Source organism: Esox lucius, chromosome 25 (assembly GCF_011004845.1).
Source record: "Esox lucius isolate fEsoLuc1 chromosome 25, fEsoLuc1.pri, whole genome shotgun sequence".
In the NCBI taxonomy this organism is placed as follows: Eukaryota; Metazoa; Chordata; class Actinopteri; order Esociformes; family Esocidae; genus Esox; species Esox lucius.
Window position 1 is genome coordinate 21747252 of NC_047593.1, and position 24111 is coordinate 21771362.

General features: G+C 45.6%; 1 protein-coding gene across 4 annotated transcripts; it reads left to right on the plus strand.

The window, feature by feature from the left end:
* The first annotated feature begins 3970 nt into the window (after window positions 1-3970).
* On the plus strand, window positions 3971-23693 carry apbb2b (amyloid beta (A4) precursor protein-binding, family B, member 2b). 4 transcript variants are annotated; one of them, XM_020043713.3, is made up of 16 exons: window positions 3971-4371; window positions 9874-10070; window positions 10376-10501; window positions 10734-10799; window positions 13467-13529; window positions 13938-14023; window positions 14306-14363; window positions 14654-14800; window positions 17345-17472; window positions 17698-17703; window positions 18285-18399; window positions 18949-19039; window positions 19976-20056; window positions 20148-20263; window positions 20677-20874; window positions 21830-23693. In XM_020043713.3, the coding sequence occupies exons 1-16, from the start codon at window positions 3978-3980 to the stop codon at window positions 22055-22057; spliced, it is 2100 nt and encodes a 699-aa protein (XP_019899272.2). In that variant the 5' UTR covers window positions 3971-3977; the 3' UTR covers window positions 22058-23693. The 4 variants fall into 4 exon arrangements, with proteins under 4 accessions (XP_019899272.2, XP_019899273.2, XP_012987845.2 ...); XM_020043714.3 differs by having other exon boundaries at window positions 13467-13520; XM_020043715.3 differs by lacking the exon at window positions 3971-4371 and adding an exon at window positions 8315-8533.
* Window positions 23694-24111: the final 418 nt, after the last annotated feature.

Below are 24111 nucleotides of genomic sequence, written 5' to 3' on the forward strand. Positions count from 1 at the left end.
GTGGGTGGACCAGTAGTCTGGTCGGGGTGGGTGGACCAGTAGTCTGGTCAGGGTGGGGGACCAGTAGTCTGGTCGGGGTGGGTGGACCAGTAGTCTGGTCAGGGTGGGGGACCAGTAGTCTGGTCAGGGTGGGGGACCAGTAGTCTGGTCAGGGTGGGTGGACCAGTAGTCTGGTCAGGGTGGGTGGACCAGTAGTCTGGTCGGGGTGGGTGGACCAGTAGTCTGGTCAGGGTGGGTGGACCAGTAGTCTGGTCAGGGTGGGGGACCAGTAGTCTGGTCAGGGTGGGGGACCAGTAGTCTGGTCAGGGTGGGTGGACCAGTAGTCTGGTCAGGGTGGGGGACCAGTAGTCTGGTCAGGGTGGGGGACCAGTAGTCTGGTCAGGGTGGGGGACCAGTAGTCTGGTCAGGGTGGGGGACCAGTAGTCTGGTCAGGGTGGGGGACCAGTAGTCTGGTCAGGGTGGGTGGACCAGTAGTCTGGTCAGGGTGGGGGACCAGTAGTCTGGTCAGGGTGGGGGACCAGTAGTCTGGTCAGGGTGGGTGGACCAGTAGTCTGTCTCCTGTGTTCATTTTACTGTCCCAGCTCCAGTGTTTGTGTCAGGGTCAGAATCAATATGTTACGTAATTGTGTGTGTGTGTGTGTGTGCGCGTGTGCGTGTGTGTGCATGCATGCCTGTGTGTGTGCATGTGTGTGTGTGTGTGGGTGTGTAAGCAGGATCAGATAAGCTACTTTGTTCTCACAGACCTGCTTCCTCATCCTCACAATACTTAATGTCCTTCACAAAACAAGTGTGTGTATGTGTGTATGTGTGTATGTGTGTATGTGTGTATGTGTGTATGTGTGTATGTGTGTATGGGTGTATGGGTGTATGTGTGTTGTTTTTTTAGAGAGCAGACAGCCACGAGATGTGTTTTCATAGTGAACAAGAGACCCGGTCTCTTTCTCCCTGCCTCACTCTTTCTCCCTGTCTCACTCTTTCTCCCTGTCTCACTCTTTTTCCCTGCCTCACTCTTTCTCCCTGTCTCACTCTTTTTCCCTGCCTCACTCTTTCTCCCTGTCTCACTCTTTTTCCCTGCCTCATTCTTTCTCTCTGTCATTCTTTCACTCCTTCTCATTCTCTCTTTTCTTTTACACTGTGTCTGTGTCTCTCTGTGATTGTATCCTATTTGTCTGACCTGTAAAGATGTGAAGATTCCTGTGGTCTCAGGGAGTGTCTGGTGCACACAGCACACATGGAACACTCAATTCTAAACCTAACACTTAAGCCTGCAAAAAGTGCAATTTTTGTAAAAGGGGACAGGAAAAACATCCCAGGTAGACAAAAGTTTCTGATTTATATATATACACCTCTGCGATATGACATCCGACAACAATCTGGACTCTTCTGACGTTACGGTTTAATGTGTCACATCCCCTCCTACTGTTCAGTTTACTGTGTCACATCCCCCTCCTACTGTTCAGTTTACTGTCACATCCCCCTCCTACTGTTCAGTTTACTGTGTCACATCCCCTCCTACTGTTCAGTTTACTGTCACATCCCCCTCCTACTGTTCAGTTTACTGTCACATCCCCTCCTACTGTTCAGTTTACTGTGTCACATCCCCTCCTACTGTTCAGTTTACTGTCACATCCCCTCCTACTGTTCAGTTTACTGTGTCACATCCCCCTCCTACTGTTCAGTTTACTGTCACATCCCCTCCTCTGTTCAGTTTACTGTCACATCCCCCTCCTACTGTTCAGTTTACTGTCACATCCCCTCCTACTGTTCAGTTTACTGTGTCACATCCCCTCCTACTGTTCAGTTTACTGTGTCACATCCCCTCCTACTGTTCAGTTTACTGTCACATCCCCTCCTACTGTTCAGTTTACTGTCACATCCCCTCCTACTGTTCAGTTTACTGTCACATCCCCTCCTACTGTTCAGTTTACTGTCACATCCCCTCCTACTGTTCAGTTTACTGTCATATCCCCTCCTAGAATCAGTGGCCAGTCCATTTCATGTCATTCTAACATGCTCAGCATGTCGCAGCAGGAACTGGGATTTGGCAGGCTTTGTTTTTCCACTCTGTGTGTCCACTGGAGTCCCTTCACTTTGTGTCATGAGTTGTTGCTCAAAGATGGTGAGGTCATGACAGAGGAGAGTTGATGCTGAGAGAGCAGTGGGCAGCAGTACATGTGCATCGGACAGCAGTTTAAACCACTGGAAAACCCCAGGCCACCACCTTCCCCTTTCCCGGTATATTTGTCTGGTGCCGTTTCCCATCAGTGACAGGATTGGCCAGGACAGCTGTCTTCCAGGATGGTGTTCAACACAACATTGTTGTTTTGGAATTATTTTCCTGTTTGTGGCCTGCATGTTAGTTTTCATGATTGTTGACATTCTCCTTGAGTTTGTCATCAACAAGCTGTTGCCATCAAAAGGATCGATGCAGGCTGCCTGTTTAGGCTGTAAACCCAAGACAATTTTGTTCATTAAAAGTCTGTCAGTGCTTTTCTAAGATACAAAAACTGGTCAAAAGTCTGTCAAACCACTCTCAAAGTTGTTTAGGTTACTTGTTTTGCTCAGTCAATCAGTATGTCTGTCAGCCAGCTCTGTTAGTCAAGACCGCATGGCTGACTGGCTGTTTTCATGGGACAGGATTGGAACTTCCAGCTCTACGTTTCTCCTCCATCAATGAAGACTGTATTTTATGGGACCCCCCCCCCCCCTTTAGTGCCCACAGCTGCTCTTTTCACTCTAGCTTGAACCAGATGACATGACACACATACAAACACACACGCTTTGGCTTGTGTGAGTTGTTGGAAACACAAAGCTGAAATTGGCCAGAAGTTCAGGGGTTAAATGTCACATAGTGTCACAATAGAGTCACATCCAGGCTCTTATTACCTTCCCTTGTGTGTGTGTGTATGTCTGAGTGTGTGTGTGTGGTCTGAATGACTTAGGTTTTTACTCACTGAGTGTATGTCTGTGTGTGTGTGTGCATGTATGTGTGTGTGTACGTGTGTGTGTGTGTGTGTGTACATGTGTGTGTATGTCTGTGTGTGTGTGTCTGTGTGTGTGTGTGTACATGTGTGTGTATGTCTGTGTGTGTGTCTGTGTGTGTGTGTACGTGTGTGTATACTTCATTAAACTATGTTTCCTGCAGGGTGAAGCCAGCTCCCTGGAAAAGCCCTCTGATTGACTGAAGCAGAACAGCTCTTTCTGTGACTGGAGAAAGTGTAATTGGCTGAGAACTCAAGCATGGAGGCACACCACCCTGGAGCAACCCCAAATCCTTAGCCTTCAGGTAGGAAGTGAACCTGTATGTTTCCTGGCTGCTATCTGCAGGGCCAATCATGACTGAATTCTCTGTCATAAAAAAATATGTTTTACAGATAATTGGCCTCGCCTCTTTGATGACCATGATGTCAGTTGACGTGGCCAATAGGAGTAGCCCTGCTGTGACTCCTCCTGCCTCTCTCAGCCTTAACTCCTCCCACAACCACAATGTCCCCAGGCAGGGGTTGACCACGCCTCCTAAGTGTCGTAAGAAGTACGCTCTGACCAGCATCCAGAGTGCCATGGGCCTGGGAGATGGAACAACACCTTCATCATCATGTAACAACCCCAAACTGACCAAGAATGGGGTCAATGCCCTGCGCAAAGCAGCAGAGCAGCAAGACCACAACGAGAACTCAACCTCTGACCGTGGCTCAACTGAGGTCCACAACACGAACATCAGTGACATCACCAGAGCAGATCCACTCTACAATGTGAAAACCGACATCCACCTAAAAATGGATGTGAACAGAGACGCCGACGACTGGGATGACATCAGTGTCCTGTTTGAGAAGGAAATGGAGAAGGACAAAGTTGGGGAAGAGGAGAAGGAGATTGAGGAGCAAGAGGAGGAGGTGGAGAAGGAGGAGGAAGAAGAGGAAGAAAAGAAAATGGAGGAAGAAGAGAAGGAGATTGAAGAAGAAATAGAGGAGGAAAAGATGGAGGAGGAGGAAGGAGATGAGGAAGGAGATAAGGAAGGAGATAAGGAAGACAGCGAGGAAAGATATGAGGAAGACAAGAGACCTCTAATGATGAAGAGTGAGAGTATGGATGAGGACTGGGTCAAAGGTCAATTCAATGACCCAGACCTCTTCTCCAGCCTCACGTTTCTCAAATTGGTTGAAGACTCTCCATGTCCTCTTCCTACCTCCACACACAGCCCCCTCTTCCCTCTGGCCTCGTACTCCTCCTCATCCTCCTCTCCGGTGATGAAGGAGTGTGCTGGGATGTGGACAGACTGTGGTGTAGTCACTCCAGGTGATGATGATGATGATGATGATGACTCAGGATGGACTGACCTGTCTGAGGAGTGTACCCCACCGCTGTACCCCGGTAGGCCTTTAGGGAAAAATGTACAATTATGCTGTTTTAGAGTTGCGCTTGCTTTTAGGTTTAGGCATTACGGGTTATTGGGTTAAGGTTTGGTTTAGGTTAGGGTTAGGTTTAGGGCTAAGGGATAGGGAACATGGATTTGATCAGGGTTAAGTTACAGGTTCCCACAAAGTTTTCCTAACACTCCCTCTCTTTCTCTCTCTTTTCCTCTCTCTCTCTTTCTCTCTATTTTCCTCTCTCTCTCTCTCTCTTACTCTCTTTTCCTCTCTCTCAGCCTCTTTCTATCCCACTCTCTCTCTTTATTGCACTGTCTAAATGGAAATTGTTTAATTACAATATAACATAAAAGTAATAATAATAAAAAGTGTCAACAGGGTAACCTGTAGACAAAAAAGTTCAAATCATTGTTCATTCATTCATTCATTCATCTTCTTTCGCTAATCCGGGGCCGGGTCGCGGGGGCAGCAGTCTAAGCAGAGATGCCCAGACTTCCCTCTCCCCAGACACTTCCTCTAGCTCTTCCGGGGGGACACCGAGGCGTTCCCAGGCCAGCCGGGAGACATAGTCCCTCCAGCGTGTCCTAGGTCTTCCCCGGGGTCTCCTCCCGGTGGGACGGGCCCGGAACACCTTCCCGGGAAGGCGTCCAGGAGGCATCCGTAACAGATGCCCAAGCCACCTCAGCTGACTCCTCTCAATGTGGAGGAGCAGCGGCTCTACTCTGAGCTCCTCCCGGGTGACCGAGCTTCTCACCCTATCTCTAAGGGATCGCCCAGCCACCCTGCGGAGAAAGCTCATTTTCGGCCGCCTTTATCCGGGATCTTGTCCTTTCGGTCATGACCCAAAGCTCATGACCATAGGTGAGAGTAGGAACGTAGATTGACCGGTAAATCGAGAGCTTCGCCTTGCGGCTCAGCTCTTTCTTCACCACGACAGACCGATACATCGACCGCATTACTGCAGAAGCTGCACCGATCCGTCTGTCAATCTCCCGTTCCATCCTTCCCTCACTCGTGAACAAGACCCCTAGATACTTAAACTCCTCCACTTGAGGCAGGCACTCTCCACCAACCAGAAGTGGGCAAGCCATCCTTTTCCGACTGAGAACCATGGCCTCAGATTTGGAGGTACTGATTTTCATCCCAACCGCTTCATACTCGGCTGCAAACCGTCCCAGTGCATGCTGAAGGTCCTGGTTTGAAGGGGACAACACGACAACATCATCCGCAAAGAGCAGAGACGAAATCGTGTGGTCCCCAAAACTGACACCCTCCGGCCCCTGGCTGCGCCTATAAATTCTGCCCATAAAAATGACTAACAGAACCGGCGACAAAGGGCAGCCCTGCCGGAGTCCAACATGCACTGGGAACATGTCTGACTTACTGCCGGCAATGCGAACCAAGCTCCTGCTCTGGTCGTACAGGGACCTGACAGCCCTTAGCAAAGGACCCAGGACCCCATACTCCTGAAGCACCCTCCACAGGATGCCGCGAGGGACACAGTCGAAGGCCTTCTCCAAATCCACAAAACACATGTGGATTGGTTGGGCAAACTCCCATGAACCCTCCATCACCCTGTAGAGGGTATAAAGCTGGTCCAGTGTTCCATGGCCCGGACGAAAACCACACTGTTCCTCCTGAATCCGAGGTTCTACTATCGGCCATATTCTCCTCTACAGAACCTTGGCATAGACTTTCCCGGGGAGGCTGAGAAGTGTGATCCCCCTGTAGTTGGAACACACCCTCCAGTCCCCCTTCTTAAAGAGAGGGACCACCACCCCGGTCTGCCATCCCAGAGGCACTGTCCCCGACCGCCACGCGATGCTGCAGGGGCGTGTCAACCAAGACAGCCCCACAACATCCAGAGACTTGAGGTACTCAGGGTGGATCTCATCCACCCCCGGTGCCTTGCCACCGAGGAGTTTCTTGACTACCTCAGTGACTTCAGCCCGGGTGATGGACGAGTCCACCTCTGAGCCCTCAGCCCGACGACATCCCCAATTGAGGTCAACAGCTGCCCACCTCCACTGTAAACAGCGTTGGTAGGGCACTGTTTCCCTCTCCTGAGGCGCCGGACGGTTTGCCAGAATCTCTTCGAGGCCAGCCGATAGTCCTTCTCCATGGCCTCACCGAACTCCTCCCAGGCCCGTGTTTTTGCCTCCACAACCACCCGGGCTGCAGTCCGCTTGGCCTGCCGGTACCCGTCAGCTGCCTCAGGAGTCCCACAAGTCAACCAGGCCTGATAGCTTGACGGCATCCCTTACTTCCGGTGTCCACCACCGGGTTCGGGGATTGCCGCCTCGACAGGCACCGGAGACCTTAAGGCCACAGCTCGACAATGGAGGTGGAGAACATGGTCCACTCGGACTCAATATCTCCAGCCTCCCTTACAGTAAGCTTGGGTCTGCCGAGTCTGTCCAGCTTCCTCCCCCGCCATCGGATCCAACTCAGGTGGTGATCAGTTGACAGCTCTGCCCCTCTCTTTACCAGAGTGTCCAAGACATACGGCCGCAGGTCAGATGAAACGACAACAAAGTCGATCATCGACCTACGGCCTAGGGTGTCCTGGTGCCACGTGCACTGATGGACACCCTTATGCTTGAACATGGTGTTCGTTATGGACAAACTGTGACTAGCACAGAAGTCCAATAACTGAACACCACTCAGGTTCAGATCAGGGGGGCCGTTCCTCCCAATCACGGCCCTCCAGGTGTCACTGTCGTTGGCCACGTGGGCGTTGAAGTCCCCCAGTAAAACGATGGAGTCCCCAGTCGGAGCACTTTCCAGCACCCCTCCCAGAGACTCCAAGAAGGTTGGGTACTCTGCAATGCCGTTCGGCCCGTAGGCACAAACAACAGTGAGAGACCTATCCCCGACCCGTAGGCATAGGGAAACGAACCTCTCGTTCACCGGGGTAAACTCCAACACATGGCGGCAGAGCTGGGGACTATAAGCAAACCCACACCAGCCCGCCGCCTCTCACCATGGGCAACTCCAGAGTGGTGAAGAGTCCATCCTCTCTCAAGGAGTGTGGTTCCAGAGACCAAGCCGTGCGTAGAGGTGATCCCGACTATCTCTAGTCGGAACCTCTCAACCTCACGCACAATCTCAGGCAGCTTCTGCCTAGTCAGGCCTCTTCCCTGTCCTGCCACCTCAGATCTCTTGGTCGTCCCCCACCTACTGGAGGGCAGCGCCTGCCCAGTCAGGCCTCTTCCCTGTCCTGCCACCTCAGGTCTCTAGGTCGTCCCACACCTACTGGAGGGCAGCTCCTCCTCAGTGGTGGAACCAGGTTCGCTTTAAAGCTGGGAGAGTCCCTGCTCACTTTCAGAAAACACCTGAAAAGTTTTCAAAACTGTCTTCTTTCTGGCACTGACTTGGCCATAGCTACTTCATTAAGGTGCAGTTACCAACTCTAGTCCCTTTGGATCAGAGTGTTTGCTAAATTACTGATGTATGTAGATATTAAACAGACTTGAACTAAACTGAAGTTGTTCCCGTTCTACTACATGCCCTTGGGACTGTCCGTGGGAATGCCCTTGGGAATGCCCTTGGGACTGTCCGTGGGAATGCCCTTGGGAATGCCCTTGGGACTGTCCGTGGGAATGCCCTTGGGAATGCCCTTGGGACTGTCCGTGGGAATGCCCTTGGGAATGCCCTTGGGACTGTCCATGGGAATGCCCTTGGGACTGTCCATGGGAATGCCCTTGGGAGTTGTCTTTATTCATATCTCTGTCTCTCTCTATCGGACTCTCTTGCTCACTCTGTCTTTCTTCATCCGTCTCTCTCTCTCTCCACCCCCCCCCCCCCCTCTCTCTCTCCCCCTCGCCTCTGTGACGGCATGCTGTTAGGTCAAACCATAACAGACAGTCTGAGGGGTTGCTACAACAACGGTGTAGCTTTGAATGTGCCTGGAAGGAGAGAAGGAAGGAAGAAAACAGATTCCTCTTGAGAGCAGGACAGGAAGAAACAGTTGATTTAGTTTATTCTCCAGCAGACACAGCTGCAGGAGATACATACAGCTTTTCCTCTCCTCACTCTCTCCTGTCTTCCTCTCTCCTGACTGTCTCTAAGGGCTAGACAGTGTCTAGGTAGTAGCTAGCCAGCTGTACTGAGCATGATGCTAGGTAAAGACTACATGCTGGCTATAGTGATTATCAACTATGATGGTAGGTACCCACTCACCTACCGTGATGAGCTGCTGATTGGCATGGTGATACTGAAATGTGCGTAACCAGGGGATGTACAATGGTTGCAGAGATTAAAACTTTGGGTCTCTGTTCCTGTGAACTTTTGTCAGTGTCTGTGTGCAGCAGAGTAAGGATGTTTGTGTGTGTTTTCAGCTGTGCTCTCTTCTGTACTGTTGTGGAATGGAGACACATACTGGCACAGGCTGACCGCTGTCTCTGCTAGTATCGGTAGCTGCTAGTAACTGTTTGTATGCAAATCTGTCTTTATTAGGGTAAATTCTAGCTGAATGCTAGCTGAGGCTATTGTATGCTAGCTGAATATTAACTAAGGCAAAGAAATGCTAGCTGAATGCTAATATAGGCTGATGAATGCTAGCTAAATGCTAGCTTTGGCTAGTTCAGTGATTTACTGCACAAAGATGTGAGCCAGAACAGCAAAGAAATCTGTTCCTTTACCTATCTCACTTTGTCTCTCAGAAAGCTTTACACACACACACACACACACGCAGGCAAACATCCTTTACTGTGACCTATTTTCTATTTTCAGTGATAGTTGAGATCCCATAATGCTTTGCTGCTTAGCCCCCCTTTCTTCTGTTAAGACACACACCCTATGTTGGCATTGTGTGTGTGTGCTACTGGCAGCCAGGGTTATATCAGCCCCCAGGTCATGTTGATAGGCAGCTCATATGTCATCATTACAATAAAACACAGACTCCTAGCTGCTAGGAAGCCTAATAATGCCTCATTTCACATTTATGACTGTTCACAGGCCCAAACACACCTGTGTAGGGTTATGATGGCTGTATATGTTTGGAAGACTGATTATTTATTTTAAAAAGGTTTGACACAAATATTCAAACAGGCTGTTTGTTCTTTAGCTAGCTAGCATGTGTTAAACGTTAGACCTACTCGCCTAGCATATGTGTAAAGTTAGACCTACTGCCTAGCATATGTGTAACATTAGACCTACTGCCTAGCATATGTGTAAAGTTTGACCTTCTGCCTAGCATATGTGTAACGTTATACCTACTGCCTAGCATATGTGTAACGTTAGACCTATTGCCTAGTATATGTGTAACGTTAGACCTACTGCCTAGCATATGTGTAACGTTATACCTACTGCCTAGCATATGTGTAACGTTAGACCTATTGCCTAGTATATGTGTAACGTTAGACCTACTGCCTAGCATATGTGTAATGTTAGACCTATTGCCTAGTATGTGTGTAACGTTAGACCTACTGCCTAGCATATGTGTAACGTTAGACCTACTGCCTAGCATATGTGTAACATTTGTGTGTGTGTGTGTGTATGTTAGACTTCTGCAGTGATCCGGGCTGTTCGGCAGAGGCAGAGCTTCCTCCAGGATGGAAGAGGATCACAGACAAGGCTGGTATCTACTACTGGCATATTCCTAGTGGAGCCACTCAGTGGGAGATGCCAGCACCCAGACACCCTTCACCCAGAGACGATGGCTCCACCTCCCCAGTACCAGACACACTGCCAGAATACCAGGTGCAGCTCATTTATTGCATTTTGGTAATTTTAGCAGACTGCTGTGTCCTGAGAGACCTGTCACATACCGGTCATTAAAAGGACACTTTTCTTCATCATTAAAATCATGAACAAATGAACAAGTAGCTGTTGTACTAGACACAGGGATCTCTCCACCGCTGTCACCTCCAGAACAGAGGCTTGAATTAAAGCATAATGTGTGTGCGCGTGTTCACGTATGTTTGTGCATGTGTGTGTGTGTGTGTGTGTGTGTGCGCACATGCGTGTGTGGGCGCGCGTGTGTGCGTGTGTGTGTGTGTATCTAGGGTGAGTTGTACGAAGGATTGTCTCCCCGGTCTGGCAGCACCACCTCTGACAGTTTGCTGGAGCCCCTCCCACTCTCCGCCCACTCCAGTCTTCCCTCAGGCGGATTCGTTAACAGCTGCTACTTTGTAAGTTTCGCTTTCCCTATTGTCTTCTCACAGCCCTGCAAATGTTTAGGATTGTTTCAGCAGAACTTTACTCCTAGTGAATGGAAATAATAGACATTGGCTAACTTCCTGCCTCTCTCTGTCTCTCTCTTTGTCTCTCTGTCTGTCTCTCTCTTTGTCTCTCTCTCTGTCTGTCTTTCTCTGTCTCTCTCTTTGTCTCTCTTTTTATCTGCCTCTCTCTGTCTGTCTTCAGCCTCGCTCTTCCTCTGTAGAGGTTGAACCTGGCCATTCTGAACCTCATATCGAAGATGATGACAAGGTATTACTCTAACTCCTATACCTCAAATACCCCTATACCCCTATACCTCTATACCTCTATACCTCTATACCCCTATACCTCTATACCCCTATACCTCTATACCCCTATACCTCTATACCTCTATACCCCTATACCTCTATACCTCTATACCCCTATACCTCTATACCCCTATACCTCTATACCTCTATACCACTATACCTCTATACCCCTATACCTCTATACCTCTATACCTCTATACCCCTATACCTCTATGCCCCTATACTCCTATACCTCTATACCTCTATGCCCCTATACTCCTATACCTCTATACCTCTATACCTCTATACCTCTATACCTCTATGCCCCTATACTCCTATACCTCTATACCTCTATGCCCCTATACTCCTATACCTCTATACCTCTATACCTCTATACCCCTATACCTTTATACCTCTATGCCCCTATACCTCTATACCCCTATACCTCTATACCTCTATACCTCTATGCCCCTATACCTCTATACCCCTATAGCTTTATACCTCTATGCCCCTATACCCCTATACCTCTATACCCCTATACCTCTATACCCCTATACCTCTATACCTCCATGCGCCTATACCTCTATACCCCTATACCTCTATACCTCTATGCCCCTATACCTCTATGCCCCTATACCTCTATACCTCTATACCCCTATACCTCTATGCCCCTATACCTCTATACCTCTATACCCCTATACCTCTATACCCCTATACCTCTATACCCCTATACCTCTATGCCCCTATACTCCTATACCTCTATACCTCTATACCCCTATACCTCTATACCTCTATACCTCTATACCTCTATGCCTCTATACCCCTATACCTCTATACCTCTATACCTCTATGCCCCTATACCTCTATACCCCTATACCTTTATACCTCTATGCCCCTATACCTCTATACCCCTATACCTCTATACCCCTATACCCCTATACCTCTATACCTCTATGCCCCTATACCTCTATACTCCTATACCTCTATACCTCTATAACTCTATGCCCCTATACCTCTATACCCCTATACCTTTATACCTCTATGCCCCTATACCTCTATACCCCTATACCTCTATACCTCTATACCTCTATGCCCCTATACCTCTATACCCCTATACCTTTATACCTCTATGCCCCTATACCCCTATACCTCTATACCCCTATACCTCTATACCCCTATACCTCTATACCTCCATGCCCCTATACCTCTATACCCCTATACCTCTATACCTCTATGCCCCTATACCTCTATGCCCCTATACCTCTATACCTCTATGCCCCTATACCTTTATGCCCCTATACCCCTATACCTCTATACGAAGGATGGTGAGAACAAAAAAAAACAGCCCACAGACCACCTCCAAAGACCTACAACATCATCTTGCTGCAGATGGTGTCACTGTGCATCGTTCAACAATTCAGATTACTTTGCACAAGAAGCTGTACGGGAGAGTGATGCAGAAGAAGCCTTTTCTGCACACATGCCACAAACAGAGTCGCTTGAGGTATGCAAATGCACATTTGGACAAGCCAACTTCATTTTGGAATAAGGTGCTGTGGACTGATGAAACAAAGATTGAGTTATTTGGTCATAACAAGGGGTGTTATGCATGGGGTGTTATGCAAGAAAAACACTTGCTAACCACAGTAAAACTTGGTGGAGTTTCCATCATGCTGTGGGGCTGTGTAGGCAGTGCCGGTACTGGGAATCTTGTTAAAGTTGAGGGTCGAATGGATTCCACTCAATATCAACAGATTATTGAGAATAATGTTGAAGAATCAGTCACAAAGTTGAAGTTACGCCGGGGCTGGATATTTCAACAAGACAACGACCCAAAACACTGCTCAAAATCTACCCGGGCATTTATGGAGAGGAACAAGTGCAATGTTCTGGAATGGCCATCCCAGTCCCCAGACCTGAATATCATTGAGAATCTGTGGGATGATTTGAAGCGGGCTGTTCATGCTCGGCAACCATCAAACCTAATTGAACTGCAGATGTTTTGTAAGGAGGAATGGTCCAAAATACCTTCATCCAGAATCCAGACATTAGAGGCTATTGGAAGCGTCTAGAGGCTGTTATTTTTGCAAAAGGAGGCTCTACTAAATATTGATGTGTTTTTTCAGTTGCGATGCCCAAATGTATGCACCTAATTTCCTTTTTATGCATATTGCACATTTTCTGTTCTTCCAATAAACCTAATTTCACTACTGAAATATTACTGTGTCCATCAGTTATTTGATAGATCAAAATGAAATTGCTGATCCAAACACCCAATTATTTATAAATATATAATGGAAATTGTCAGGGGTGCCCAAACTTTTTTATACAACTGTATGTATACAGTATCTCACAAAAGTGAGTACACCCCTCACATTCTTACAAATATTTGATTGTTTCTTTTCATGTGACAACACTGAAGAAATGACAGTTTGCTACAATGTAAAGTAGTGAGTGTACAGCTTGTATAACAGTGTAAATTTGCTGTCCCCTAAAAATATCACAACACATAGCCATTAATGTCTAAAACGCTGGCAACAAAAGTGAGTACACCCCTAAGTGAAAATGTCTATATGTATATATATTTCTGTCTTTGATGATGTGAGTATGGTGGAAATAATGTTGGTTTTGATCTGTTTACTTTGTGTAGAAGCAGGTGTGTGGTGATATTGGACCTGTAAATGGAAGAAAGATTGACAGTGAGGTTTGGAAGGCCAGTACCTACAAATACAACCACAGCACAACCGTAACTCAAACACAACCACTACACAACCCTAACACAAACACAACCACAACCTTAAACACAACTGCAACACAACCCTAACTCAAACACAACCACAACACAACCCTAACTCAAACACAACCACAACCTTAAACACAACTGCAACACAACCCTAACTCAAACACAACACATCCCTAACACAAACACAACCACAACCCTAACTCAAACACAACCACTATGCAACCCTAACTCAACCATAGTTCCTTCATTTTACGCTGTACTCTGTCATAACGTGTGATATTTGTCCATCCCTCCAGCTTGCTCTATTGTCTGTCAGGTTGTTAAAGTTGCAGAATGTTGCTGGCTAATGTATGTGATGATGTCCTATTTGTGCGCCAGGATCTAGAGGCTGCCATAGTCAACCCTGACCCCAGCCTGAAGGAGTTTGAGGGAGCTACACTCCGATACGCATCGCTAAAACTACGGTAACATGCAGGCCTACCAGGTTGGGAGATGGCAGTTAGAGGATCTGACCAGTAACCAAAAGGTTGTTAGATGGAGTCCCTGAGCTGGCAAGGCAGTGAAACCTCCTCACTCCCTGTGTTTTGCTGCAAACGAAAATGTGTCCCAGTCAACAAACCTGCCTCAACATGAATTTCTCTAAAATGACTTTCTTGGCTGAATTTCTTCAGCCATGAGGATGAAGTGATGCCCAATGACACATTGATTTCATTGCCCCCTCCCCCCTTCTATCCTAACTACCCCAGGACTCCTCTGCTTTTGGAAGAGGACCCTAACAGTGTTAACAGAAACCCGGAGGCCAAGGTGAGAACTAAACTTACACTGTCCCTCTGTGGACAGACTGAGTTCTACCTATAATATGCTGCATGGACAGTCCTTCAGGTGCCCCTGGGTCTAGTACTGGGTGGAGTCTGGAGTCTAGTACTGGTTAGAGTCTGGGGTCTAGTACTGGTTAGAGTCTGGGGTCTAGTACTGGTTAGAGTCTGGGGTCTAGTACTGGTTAGAGTCTGGGGTCTAGTACTGAGGTTGATGTCTCTTTGTGAAAAAAGTGTGTCACTGTGTGAAAATGTGTGTCTCTGTGAAAATGTGTGTAGTGTTTTGCTGTGCGGTCTCTGGGCTGGGTTGAGATGGCAGAAGAGGATCTGTCGCCAGGGAAGAGTAGTGTTGCCGTTAACAACTGTATCCGACAGCTGTCCTACTGTAAGAATGACATCAGAGACTCTATTGGCATCTGGGGAGAGGTGAGACAAAGAGCTCTCTGCATCATGATCTTTCTGTCCATCACCATCAAGCCAATATCCAGGCATAACGTGTCTCTGTGTGTGTGTGTGCAAGGATATGTATGTATCTATATGTAAATACACGTGTGCGTGTGTGTGTATATATATATATATATATATATATACAAACCCGATTCCAAAAAAGTTGGGACACTGTACAATTGTGAATAAAAACAGAATGCAGTGATGTGGAAGTTTCAAATTTCAAATTTTTTATTCAGAATACAACAATACAACATACAACACATATCAATGTTTAAACTGAGAAAATGTATCACTTGAAGGGAAAAATTATTTTAAATTTCATGGCATCAACACATCTCAAAAAAGTTGGGACAAGGTCATGTTTACCATTGTGTGGCATCCCCTCTTCTTTTTATAACAGACTGCAAACGTCTGGGGACTGAGGAGACAAGTTGCTCAAGTTTATGAATAGGAATCTTTTCCCATTCTTGTCTAATACAGGCTTCTAGTTGCACAACTGTCGCCAAATGTTTTCTATGGGTGAAAGATCTGTTTTGGGGGAATTGGTGATCCTCTGCCCATCTTGACTTCTGAGAGACACTGCCACTCTGAGTGACTCTTTTTATGTCCAATCATGTTGCCAATTGACATAAAGAGTTGCAAATTGGTCCTCCAGCTTTTCCTTATCTGTACATTTAACTTTTCCGGCCTCTTATTGCTACCTGTCCCAACTCTTTTGGAATGTGTAGCTCTCATGAAATCCAAAATGATCCAATATTTGGCATGACATTACAAAATGTCTCACTTTCAACATTCAATATGTTATCTATATTCTTTTGTGAATTAAATATAAGTCTATGAGATTTGTAAATTATTCCGTTCCTTTTTTACTCACAATTTGTACAGTGTCCCAACTTTTTTGGAATTGTACACTCACCTAAAGGATTATTAGGAACACCTGTTCAATTTCTCATTAATGCAATTATCTAATCAACCAATCACATGGCAGTTGCTTCAATGCATTTATGGTTGTGGTCCTGGTCAAGACAATCTCCTGAACTCCAAACTGAATGTCAGATTGGGAAAGAAAGGTGATTTAAGCAATTTTGAGCGTGGCATGGTTGTTGGTGCCAGACGGGCCATTCTGAGTATTTCACAATCTGCTCAGTTACTGGAATTTTCACGCACAACCATTTCTAGGGTTTACAAAGAATGGTGTGAAAAGAGAAAAACATCCAGTATGCGGCAGTCCTGTGGGCGAAAATGCCTTGTTGATGCTAGAGGTCAGAGGAGAATGGGCCGACTGATTCAAGCTGATAGAAGAGCAACTGAAATAACCACTCGTTACAACCGAGGTATGCAGCAAAGCATTTGTGAAGCCACAACACCCACAACCTTGAGGCGGATGGGCTACAACAGCAGAAGACCCCACCGGGTACCACTCATCTCCACTACAAATAGGAAAAAGAGGCTACAATTTGCACAAGCTCACCAAAATTGGACAGTTGAAGACTGGAAGAATGTGGCCTGGTCTGATGAGTCTCGATTTCTGTTGAGACATTCAGATGGTAGAGTCAGAATTTGGCGTAAACAGAATGAGAACATGGATCCATCATGCCTTGTTACCACTGTGCAGGCTGGTGGTGGTGGTGTAATGGTGTGGGGGATGTTTTCTTGGCACACTTTAGGCCCATTAGTGCCAATTGGGCATGGTTTAAATGCCACAGCCTACCTGAGCATTGTTTCTGACCATGTCCATCCCTTTATGACCACCATGTACCCATCCTCTGATGGCTACTTTCAGCAGGATAATGCACCATGTCACAAAGCTCGAATCATTTCAAATTGGTTTCTTGAACATGACAATGAGTTCACTGTACTGAAATGGCCCCCACAGTCACCAGATCTCAACCCAATAGAGCATCTTTGGGATGTGATGGAACGGGAGCTTCGTGCCCTGGATGTGCATCCCACAAATCTCCATCAACTGCAAGATGTTATCCTATCAATATGGGCCAACATTTCTAAAGAATGCTTTCAGCACCTTGTTGAATCAATGCCACATAGAATTAAGGCAGTTCTGAAGGCGAAAGGGGGTCAAACACAGTATTAGTATGGTGTTCCTAATAATCCTATAGGTGAGTGTATATGTATATTGAAAAATTAATATGAATTGGTTTTCTTTGCATTATTTGTTTTCAATGCATCTTTTTTTAGTTATTTTACCAGTTGTTTTCTACAAATACAACTGGTAAAAATACAACTGTGTGTGTGTGCATGTGTGTGTGTGTATGTGTGTGTGTGTGTGTATGTGTGTGTTGGTCTGTGTGTATACATGTGTGTGCATGTGTGTGTGTATGTGTATATGTGTGTGTGTATATGTGTATGTGTGTGTGTATATATATGTGTGTGTGTGTATATGTGTGTGTGTTTATGCATATGTGTGTGTGTGTGTATATGTGTGTGTGTGTGTATATATATGTGTGTGCGTGTATATGTGTGTGTGTGTGTGTGTATGTGTGTGTGTGTGTGTGTGTGCAGGGTAAGGACATGTTTCTGGTGCTGGAAAACAACATGTTGAATCTGGTTGATCCAATGGACCACAGCACTCTTCACTCTCAGCCAATAGCAAGCATCCGTGTCTGGGGCGTTGGTCGTGACAATGGCAGGTGAGTCACCATGACAACCAAAGCCAGAAATTAAATGTTTTCAAAGAGGGATTCAGAAATATACCTATAGGAGGATAGATGTCCAGGTTGGCCGCCCTGAGTGTTACAGAACCCTCTAGTCTGTCCATGACCTTTGAACCAGAGCAGTGTGTTTGTGTGTGTGTGTGTGTGTGTGTGGTCTCTCTTCAATAACTGTCTTCCTTTCTCTCTTGCGGCATTGGACAGAGAAAGGTAAAACCATGTTCTCACTCCTCCCCCTCTCATTTCTACCTTTCCTTCTGTGAATATCTATCATACAGTTTCACACAATTTTTTTAATTAGATTAAATAAAAAGCAACTTCTTAAAACTCAACACTGGTATTATTTGGTCGACCAGTGTGAATGATAAAGGTAAAGGTCAGACAGTATCCTGGCCAATGGGAAGCTTCTGTCCCTGTAGCTAAGACTGTGATGGAAAAGTGTGTGTCTCTGCTTTCGGAGGCAGAAGCCCCAGTCACTGTCTCTTTCTGTTGTCTTGTAAAGGTCAGGTCATCTGTCCATGTGACCACTGTATTTAAAGACTCACACACTTTCCTGTCTTCTTCTTCCCTCCTCTCCTCTCTTCCCCTCTCCTCTCCTCCCCTCTCCCCTCCTCTCCTCCCCTCTCCTCTCCTCTCCTCCCCTCTCCTCTCTTCCCCTCTCCTCTCCTCCCCTCTCCTCCCCTCTCCTCTCCTCTCCTCCCCTCTCCTCTCCTCTCCTCTCCTCTCCTCTCTTCCCCTCTCCTCCCCTCTCCTCCCCTCTCCTCCCCTATCCTCTCCTCCCCTCTCCTCAGGGACTTTGCGTATGTGGCCCGGGATAAGGACACGAGGGTTTTGAAGTGTCATGTGTTCCGTTGTGACACTCCAGCAAAAGCAATCGCTACCAGTTTGCATCTAATCTGCTCTAAGGTCAGGAACATACACACTAACCCCTCCATACTGACCCTTCTGCACTAACCCCTACTCAGTTACCCCTCCATACTAATCCCTCCACACTAACCCCTACTCACTTACCCCTCCATACTAACCCCTACACACTAAATCCTACTCATTTACCCCTCCATACTAACCCCTCCACACTAACCTCTACTCACTTACCCCTCCACACTAACCCTACTCACTTACCCCTTCTGCATTAACTCTTCCACACTCACCCTTCCGCACTAACCCCTACTCAAACACCCCTCTACACTAACCCATCCACACTAACCCCTACTCACTCATCCCTCCACACTCACCCTTCCACACTCACCCTTCTGCATTAACCCTTCCACACTCACCCTTCCGCACTAACCCCTACTCAAACACCCCTCTGCACTAACCCATCCACATTAACACCTCCACACTCATCCCTCCAGACTGCACAGTACACTAACCTGCTGGTGTTTTGGAGACACAGGTTGAATGGATATCAGAAGTCTAAAGTGGTTATAGTAACTAATGTCACTTCCTCTGTAGATCATGTCAGAGCGTAAGCATGCTAAAGCTTTGTCCAAAGGCATGGCGCTCCAGGACAGAATGCAGTCAGGACCAGACTTACCACTACAAGGTACTTTATAACTCTATCACTATATTCTATGAAGCTATATTATACTTCACTGTATTACATGTAATTATTATTTAAATATTCAATTGTTTTACTCTAATCTACAATATTTTGCTGTAGTCTGTTATGATATTCTGTTCTAAAGTGTATAATTTTCCAGTGTGTTGTTCTGTTCTGTATTCTGCTCTACTATACTGTATTCCTGTCTACTCTGCTATATATTCCTCTGCAATTCTACTCTACTTTATTAAATTATACTGTATTCTACTCTGCTATATATTCCTCTGCAATTCTACTCTACTTTATTAAATTATACTGTATTCTACTCTGCTATATATTCCTCTGCTATTCTACTCTACTATATTAAATGATTCTGTATTCTACTCTGCTATATATTCATCTGCTATTCTACTCTACTTTATTAAATTCTACTGTATTCTACTCTGCTATAAATTCCTCCGCTATTCTACTCTACTTTATTCAATACTACTGTATTCTACTCTGCTATATATTCCTCTGCTATTCTACTCTACTTTATTAAATTCTACTGTATTCTACTCTGCAGTGATTTTGATTCAGTGATTTTCTGTTTTACTCCATACTATACTATCTACTATTCCGTGTGTCTGTGTGTGTCTGTGTGTGTTTGTGTGTGTCTGTTTGTGTCTGTGTGTGTCTGTGTGTGTCTGTGTGTGTCTGTGTGTGTCTGTGTGTGTTTGTGTGTGTCTGTGTGTGTCTGTTTGTGTCTGTGTGTGTCTGTGTGTGTCTGTGTGTGTCTGTTTGTGTCTGTGTGTGTCTGTGTGTGTCTGTGTGTGTTTGTGTGTGTCTGTGTGTGTCTGTGTGTGTCTGTTTGTGTCTGTGTGTGTCTGTGTGTGTCTGTGTGCGTCTGTGTGCGTCTGTGTGTTTCTGTGTGTGTCTGTGTGCGTCTGTGGTCATCAGAGTTCCCTACTCCAAAGACAGAGTTGGTTCAGAGGTTCCAGCTTCTCTATCTAGGTGTGATGCCTGTGGTCCGACCGGTTGGTGAGTCTCATACACACAGTTACACACACTCACACAAGTCAGGAGACACACAACCCACCAACAGAGTTTGTGTCCGACCTCTGACCTCTAGGCATGGACATAGTGAACAGTGCGGTCGACAGTTTGATTGGTGCGTCCAGCAGAGAGGCGTGGACAGCTGTGAACCTCAACGTGGCGGACGCTACTCTTACCGTTAGCAGCCTGCAGGTGACCTCTGTGACCTCTTGGTGACCTCTCATCTTCTCGTGCATTAGGATGAGGAACCTGGCATTTTGGACTTGATATCAAATGTTTAAAATAAGTCATCTTCAAATTACATGTTTTTTTCATATCTGTTTACATGTTTGACTCAAATATGAAAGCACTTATATTTATTCATATAAAACACTTATATTTATTCATATAAAGCACTTATATTTATTCATATAAAGCACATATCTATTCATATAAAGCGCTTATATTTATTCATATAAAGCGCTTATATTTATTCATATAAAGCACTTATATTTATTCATATAAAGCACATATCTATTCATATAAAGCACTTATATGAATAAATTCTGTTCTACATACGTCATATGAATAAATGCTGTTCTACATACATCATTCTTGTGCCTCAGGAGGAGCAGAAGGAGGAGGTAGAGGAGGAGGTGCTGGTGGAGTGCAGAGTGCGGTTCCTGTCGTTCATGGGTATAGGGAGGGACGTCCACACCTTTGCCTTCATCATGGATGGAGGGAGACGTCACTACGACTGCCACGTGTTCTGGTGTGAACCAAACGCCGGCCAGGTGTCGGAAGCCGTCCAGGCAGCCTGCATGGTGAGGCCGCTGTGTAGTGTGTGTGTCATTATCATTACCATTATCATAATCATTACCATTACAATTATCATTACTATTACTATTGAAATTATCATTACCAATATCATTACAATTGTCATTACCATAATCATTACAAATATCATTACCATTATTATTATCAGTACCGTCACTATTACCATTATCATTATTTTGTAAATTATCATTAACATTACTCTTACAATTATCATTGCTGTTACTATTATCCTTACTATTACTATTATTATTGTCAATACATGACTATTATCATTTCCATTACTGTTACCAATGCATCACATTTTCATTACCATTAATATTATCATTACATTATTATTATCATTATCAATAATATGCAGGTACATTATCATTACCATCATAATTTTTTCATGCATTTTCATTTTTTAACATCACTTTAGATTCCACAATATGATGGTATTTGGACATAGACACTTGATCCTGTTTCTGCTGATATCAGCCAAATGCCCTGTCCCCATACTGGGAGCTTTACTCTTTAATTCCACCTTCAGACCAATATTCTTGGCTATTTATAACATTTGCACTCTTAATATGTTCCCCCGGCACAGCCAGAAGAGGTCTGGTCACCCCTCTGAGCCTGGTTCCTCTCTAGGTTTCTTCCAAAATGTTGGCCTTCTTAGCCACTGAAATTCAACACTGTAAAAGCACTTTGTGACAACTGCTGATGTAAAAAGGGCTTTATAAATACATTTGATTTAACATCTACTCCAAAGTTGGCTTGTTGGTTTGTGCAGTAAGCCATCTTAGAAATTATAACTGTTAAAACCTGAGACCAAAATTCCAGTTGAGATTCTTTCTGTCTCACTGCCTCTAGTTGAGATTCTTTCTGTCTCACTGCCTCTAGTTGAGATTCTTTCTGTCTCACTGCCTCTAGTTGAGATTCTTTCTGTCTCACTGCCTCCAGTTGAGATATCAGAAGTGTCTGGTGGCCCGCCCTCCATCCCAGAGACTCCTCCCCTCCTGCAGCTGTGGCTCCTCCTCTCCACGTGGCTGTAACCATGGTAATGGTGTTGTGGGAGGAGACTCTGTGTCCCGGCGTGTCTCTACCAGTGTGAAGAGAGGCGTTCTCTCCCTCATAGACACCCTCAAACAGAAGAGGCCACCGCCCACAGCCAGTGACACGACACAGTAACCAACGGAAACCAACGTGACTGTGACCGCACACCCTATTTTAACTAGGGGAACCAATAACATGACAATGCTACACCCACGTTACCATGGAAACAACAACTCTAGCCCAGTAAAGTCATGCCCCCCCCCCTTTCACAGGGAACCACCTCCAGCCTGAACAACTAACAAGCATGACATAGCAGGATGATGGAGAGAGAATAAGAATGTGAACTTTCACCTAATGTTCCTTGCTTGTCTGTCTCTGTCTTCACGGTGTGCATGAAGTCTTTACATCCACATGGACCTCCCAACCTGCCCTGTTGTCTCTCATGACCCCCCCAAACCCCCCTAGTCAGTAATGACCCCCCAACTCTCCTCTAGTCTCCAATCCGCCCCGTAGTCACTAATGACCCCATGGTACTATAAGTTATCCCTGCTGTCCTGGCTTTAATCCGAATCTGGCTGTATCTTCTTCCTCATTTAAAAGGCATTCATTCACCGTCCTCCTCTATAAGGGCTAGTAATCAATACTGTCAGTCTGAGCTCTGGGAAAGAGTGTGGGTTATACTGGCTTATTTAAAGATCAGTCAGTTGTTTAGATCCAAACACATCCATTATGTTAATCGTTTCTGAGTTGACTTCCACCTGATCTCTGTGCCATAATCAACTAGTCTGGACAGGACAGTCTAAACGAGAGGTGATCTTTCACCCGGAACAAGTTTGTGCCACTTCCGGTTTTTGGAGAAAATCAGGAGGACCGAATGGTTTTATATTTGAATGTTTTTTGTTGTTGCCTCTCTTCTTCGCCCATTTCTTCTCTGTCTTCGATACGTTACTCTGGCCTGTTCATGTCAGTGTTGGTCCTCCAGGAGTGCATTTCTGGAGTGTGGAAAAGAAGAAGAACCTTATGACTGTTGAGATGGATGCCCTGCCTGTCCCTTCAACCAAGACTTCTGTTGCAGTAGGAAGATACTGTGTAATCGAGCAGTGTGTGTGTGTGTGTGTGTGTGTGTCTTGCATTTATCACCTGTATAAGCTATCTTTATTTTCTGATGCATGTTTATTGTAGCTAGGTCCCAGAAGACAGCTGGTGCCTAAGGTAAAAAGGTCTAATTTGGGACACAGTATTGTTTTGATTAGAGGTCTGTCTATCCTAAACACCCCATAATGATAATGGGTCAGACGGTCTGTCTATCCTAAACACCCCATAATGATAAACGTCAATGTGTTGGAGATAACTTAAAGCAGAGAACCATTATGAAAGTGGAGAAATGCAGAAACATTCAAATTATTCTATTAATATTAGACCAAGTATTTTCAATCGGTTTAATTGATGGATGTTATCAATGCATTCTGTGGGCCCGTGGTTCATATCACCAGTCAACAGAGTGACACATCTGGTAGCCTTGCATGCCCTTGGACAGAAAGTTATATTTTATTTATTCTATTTTATAACAGTATATTATATCTAGATGGTATTACAACACTCACAATCACTCTTCACTCACCAGTAGAACTCCATGGATTCAAGTCAAATTGTGTCCTATTCCCTATACTGTCCCATGAGTCTAAAGTAGTGTACTATATAAGGAATAGGGTGTCATCTCTCCATAGGGCTCTGGTTAAAGTAGTGTACTATATAAGGAATAGGGTGTCATCTCTCCATAGGACTCTGGTTAAAGTAGTGTACTATATAGGGAATAGGGTGTCATCTCTCCATAGGGCTCTGGTTAAAGTAGTGTACTATATAGGGAATAGGGTGTCATCTCTCCATAGGACTCTGGTTAAAGTAGTGTACTATATAGGGAATAGGGTGTCATCTCTCCATAGGGCTCTGGTTAAAGTAGTGTACTATATAGGGAATAGGATGCCATTTGACTGGCATGCCATGTTTGAGAATGACAGACAGGCTTTGTAACCATGACAACATGTAATAAAACAAGACCAAGGCCTCCATGTGTTGCCTTCAGTGTGCTCCCCAGCTCTTCACCAGTTCAATGTAAACATCTGAATTAAAGCTTATTGAAACTGGAATCCTTTGTATGTCTGTGTGTCTGTTTGTGTGCTTGTCTGGAC

Coding starts and splice junctions, on each gene's coding strand:
- apbb2b (XM_020043713.3), top strand. CDS start 3,978: ATGGAGGAGGAGGAAGGAGATGAGGAAGGAGATAAGGAAGGAGATAAG. Junction 10,071..10,375: donor ACACACTGCCAGAATACCAG/GTGCAGCTCATT, acceptor GTGTGTATCTAG/GGTGAGTTGTACGAAGGATT. Junction 20,057..20,147: donor GCCTGTGGTCCGACCGGTTG/GTGAGTCTCATA, acceptor TCTGACCTCTAG/GCATGGACATAGTGAACAGT.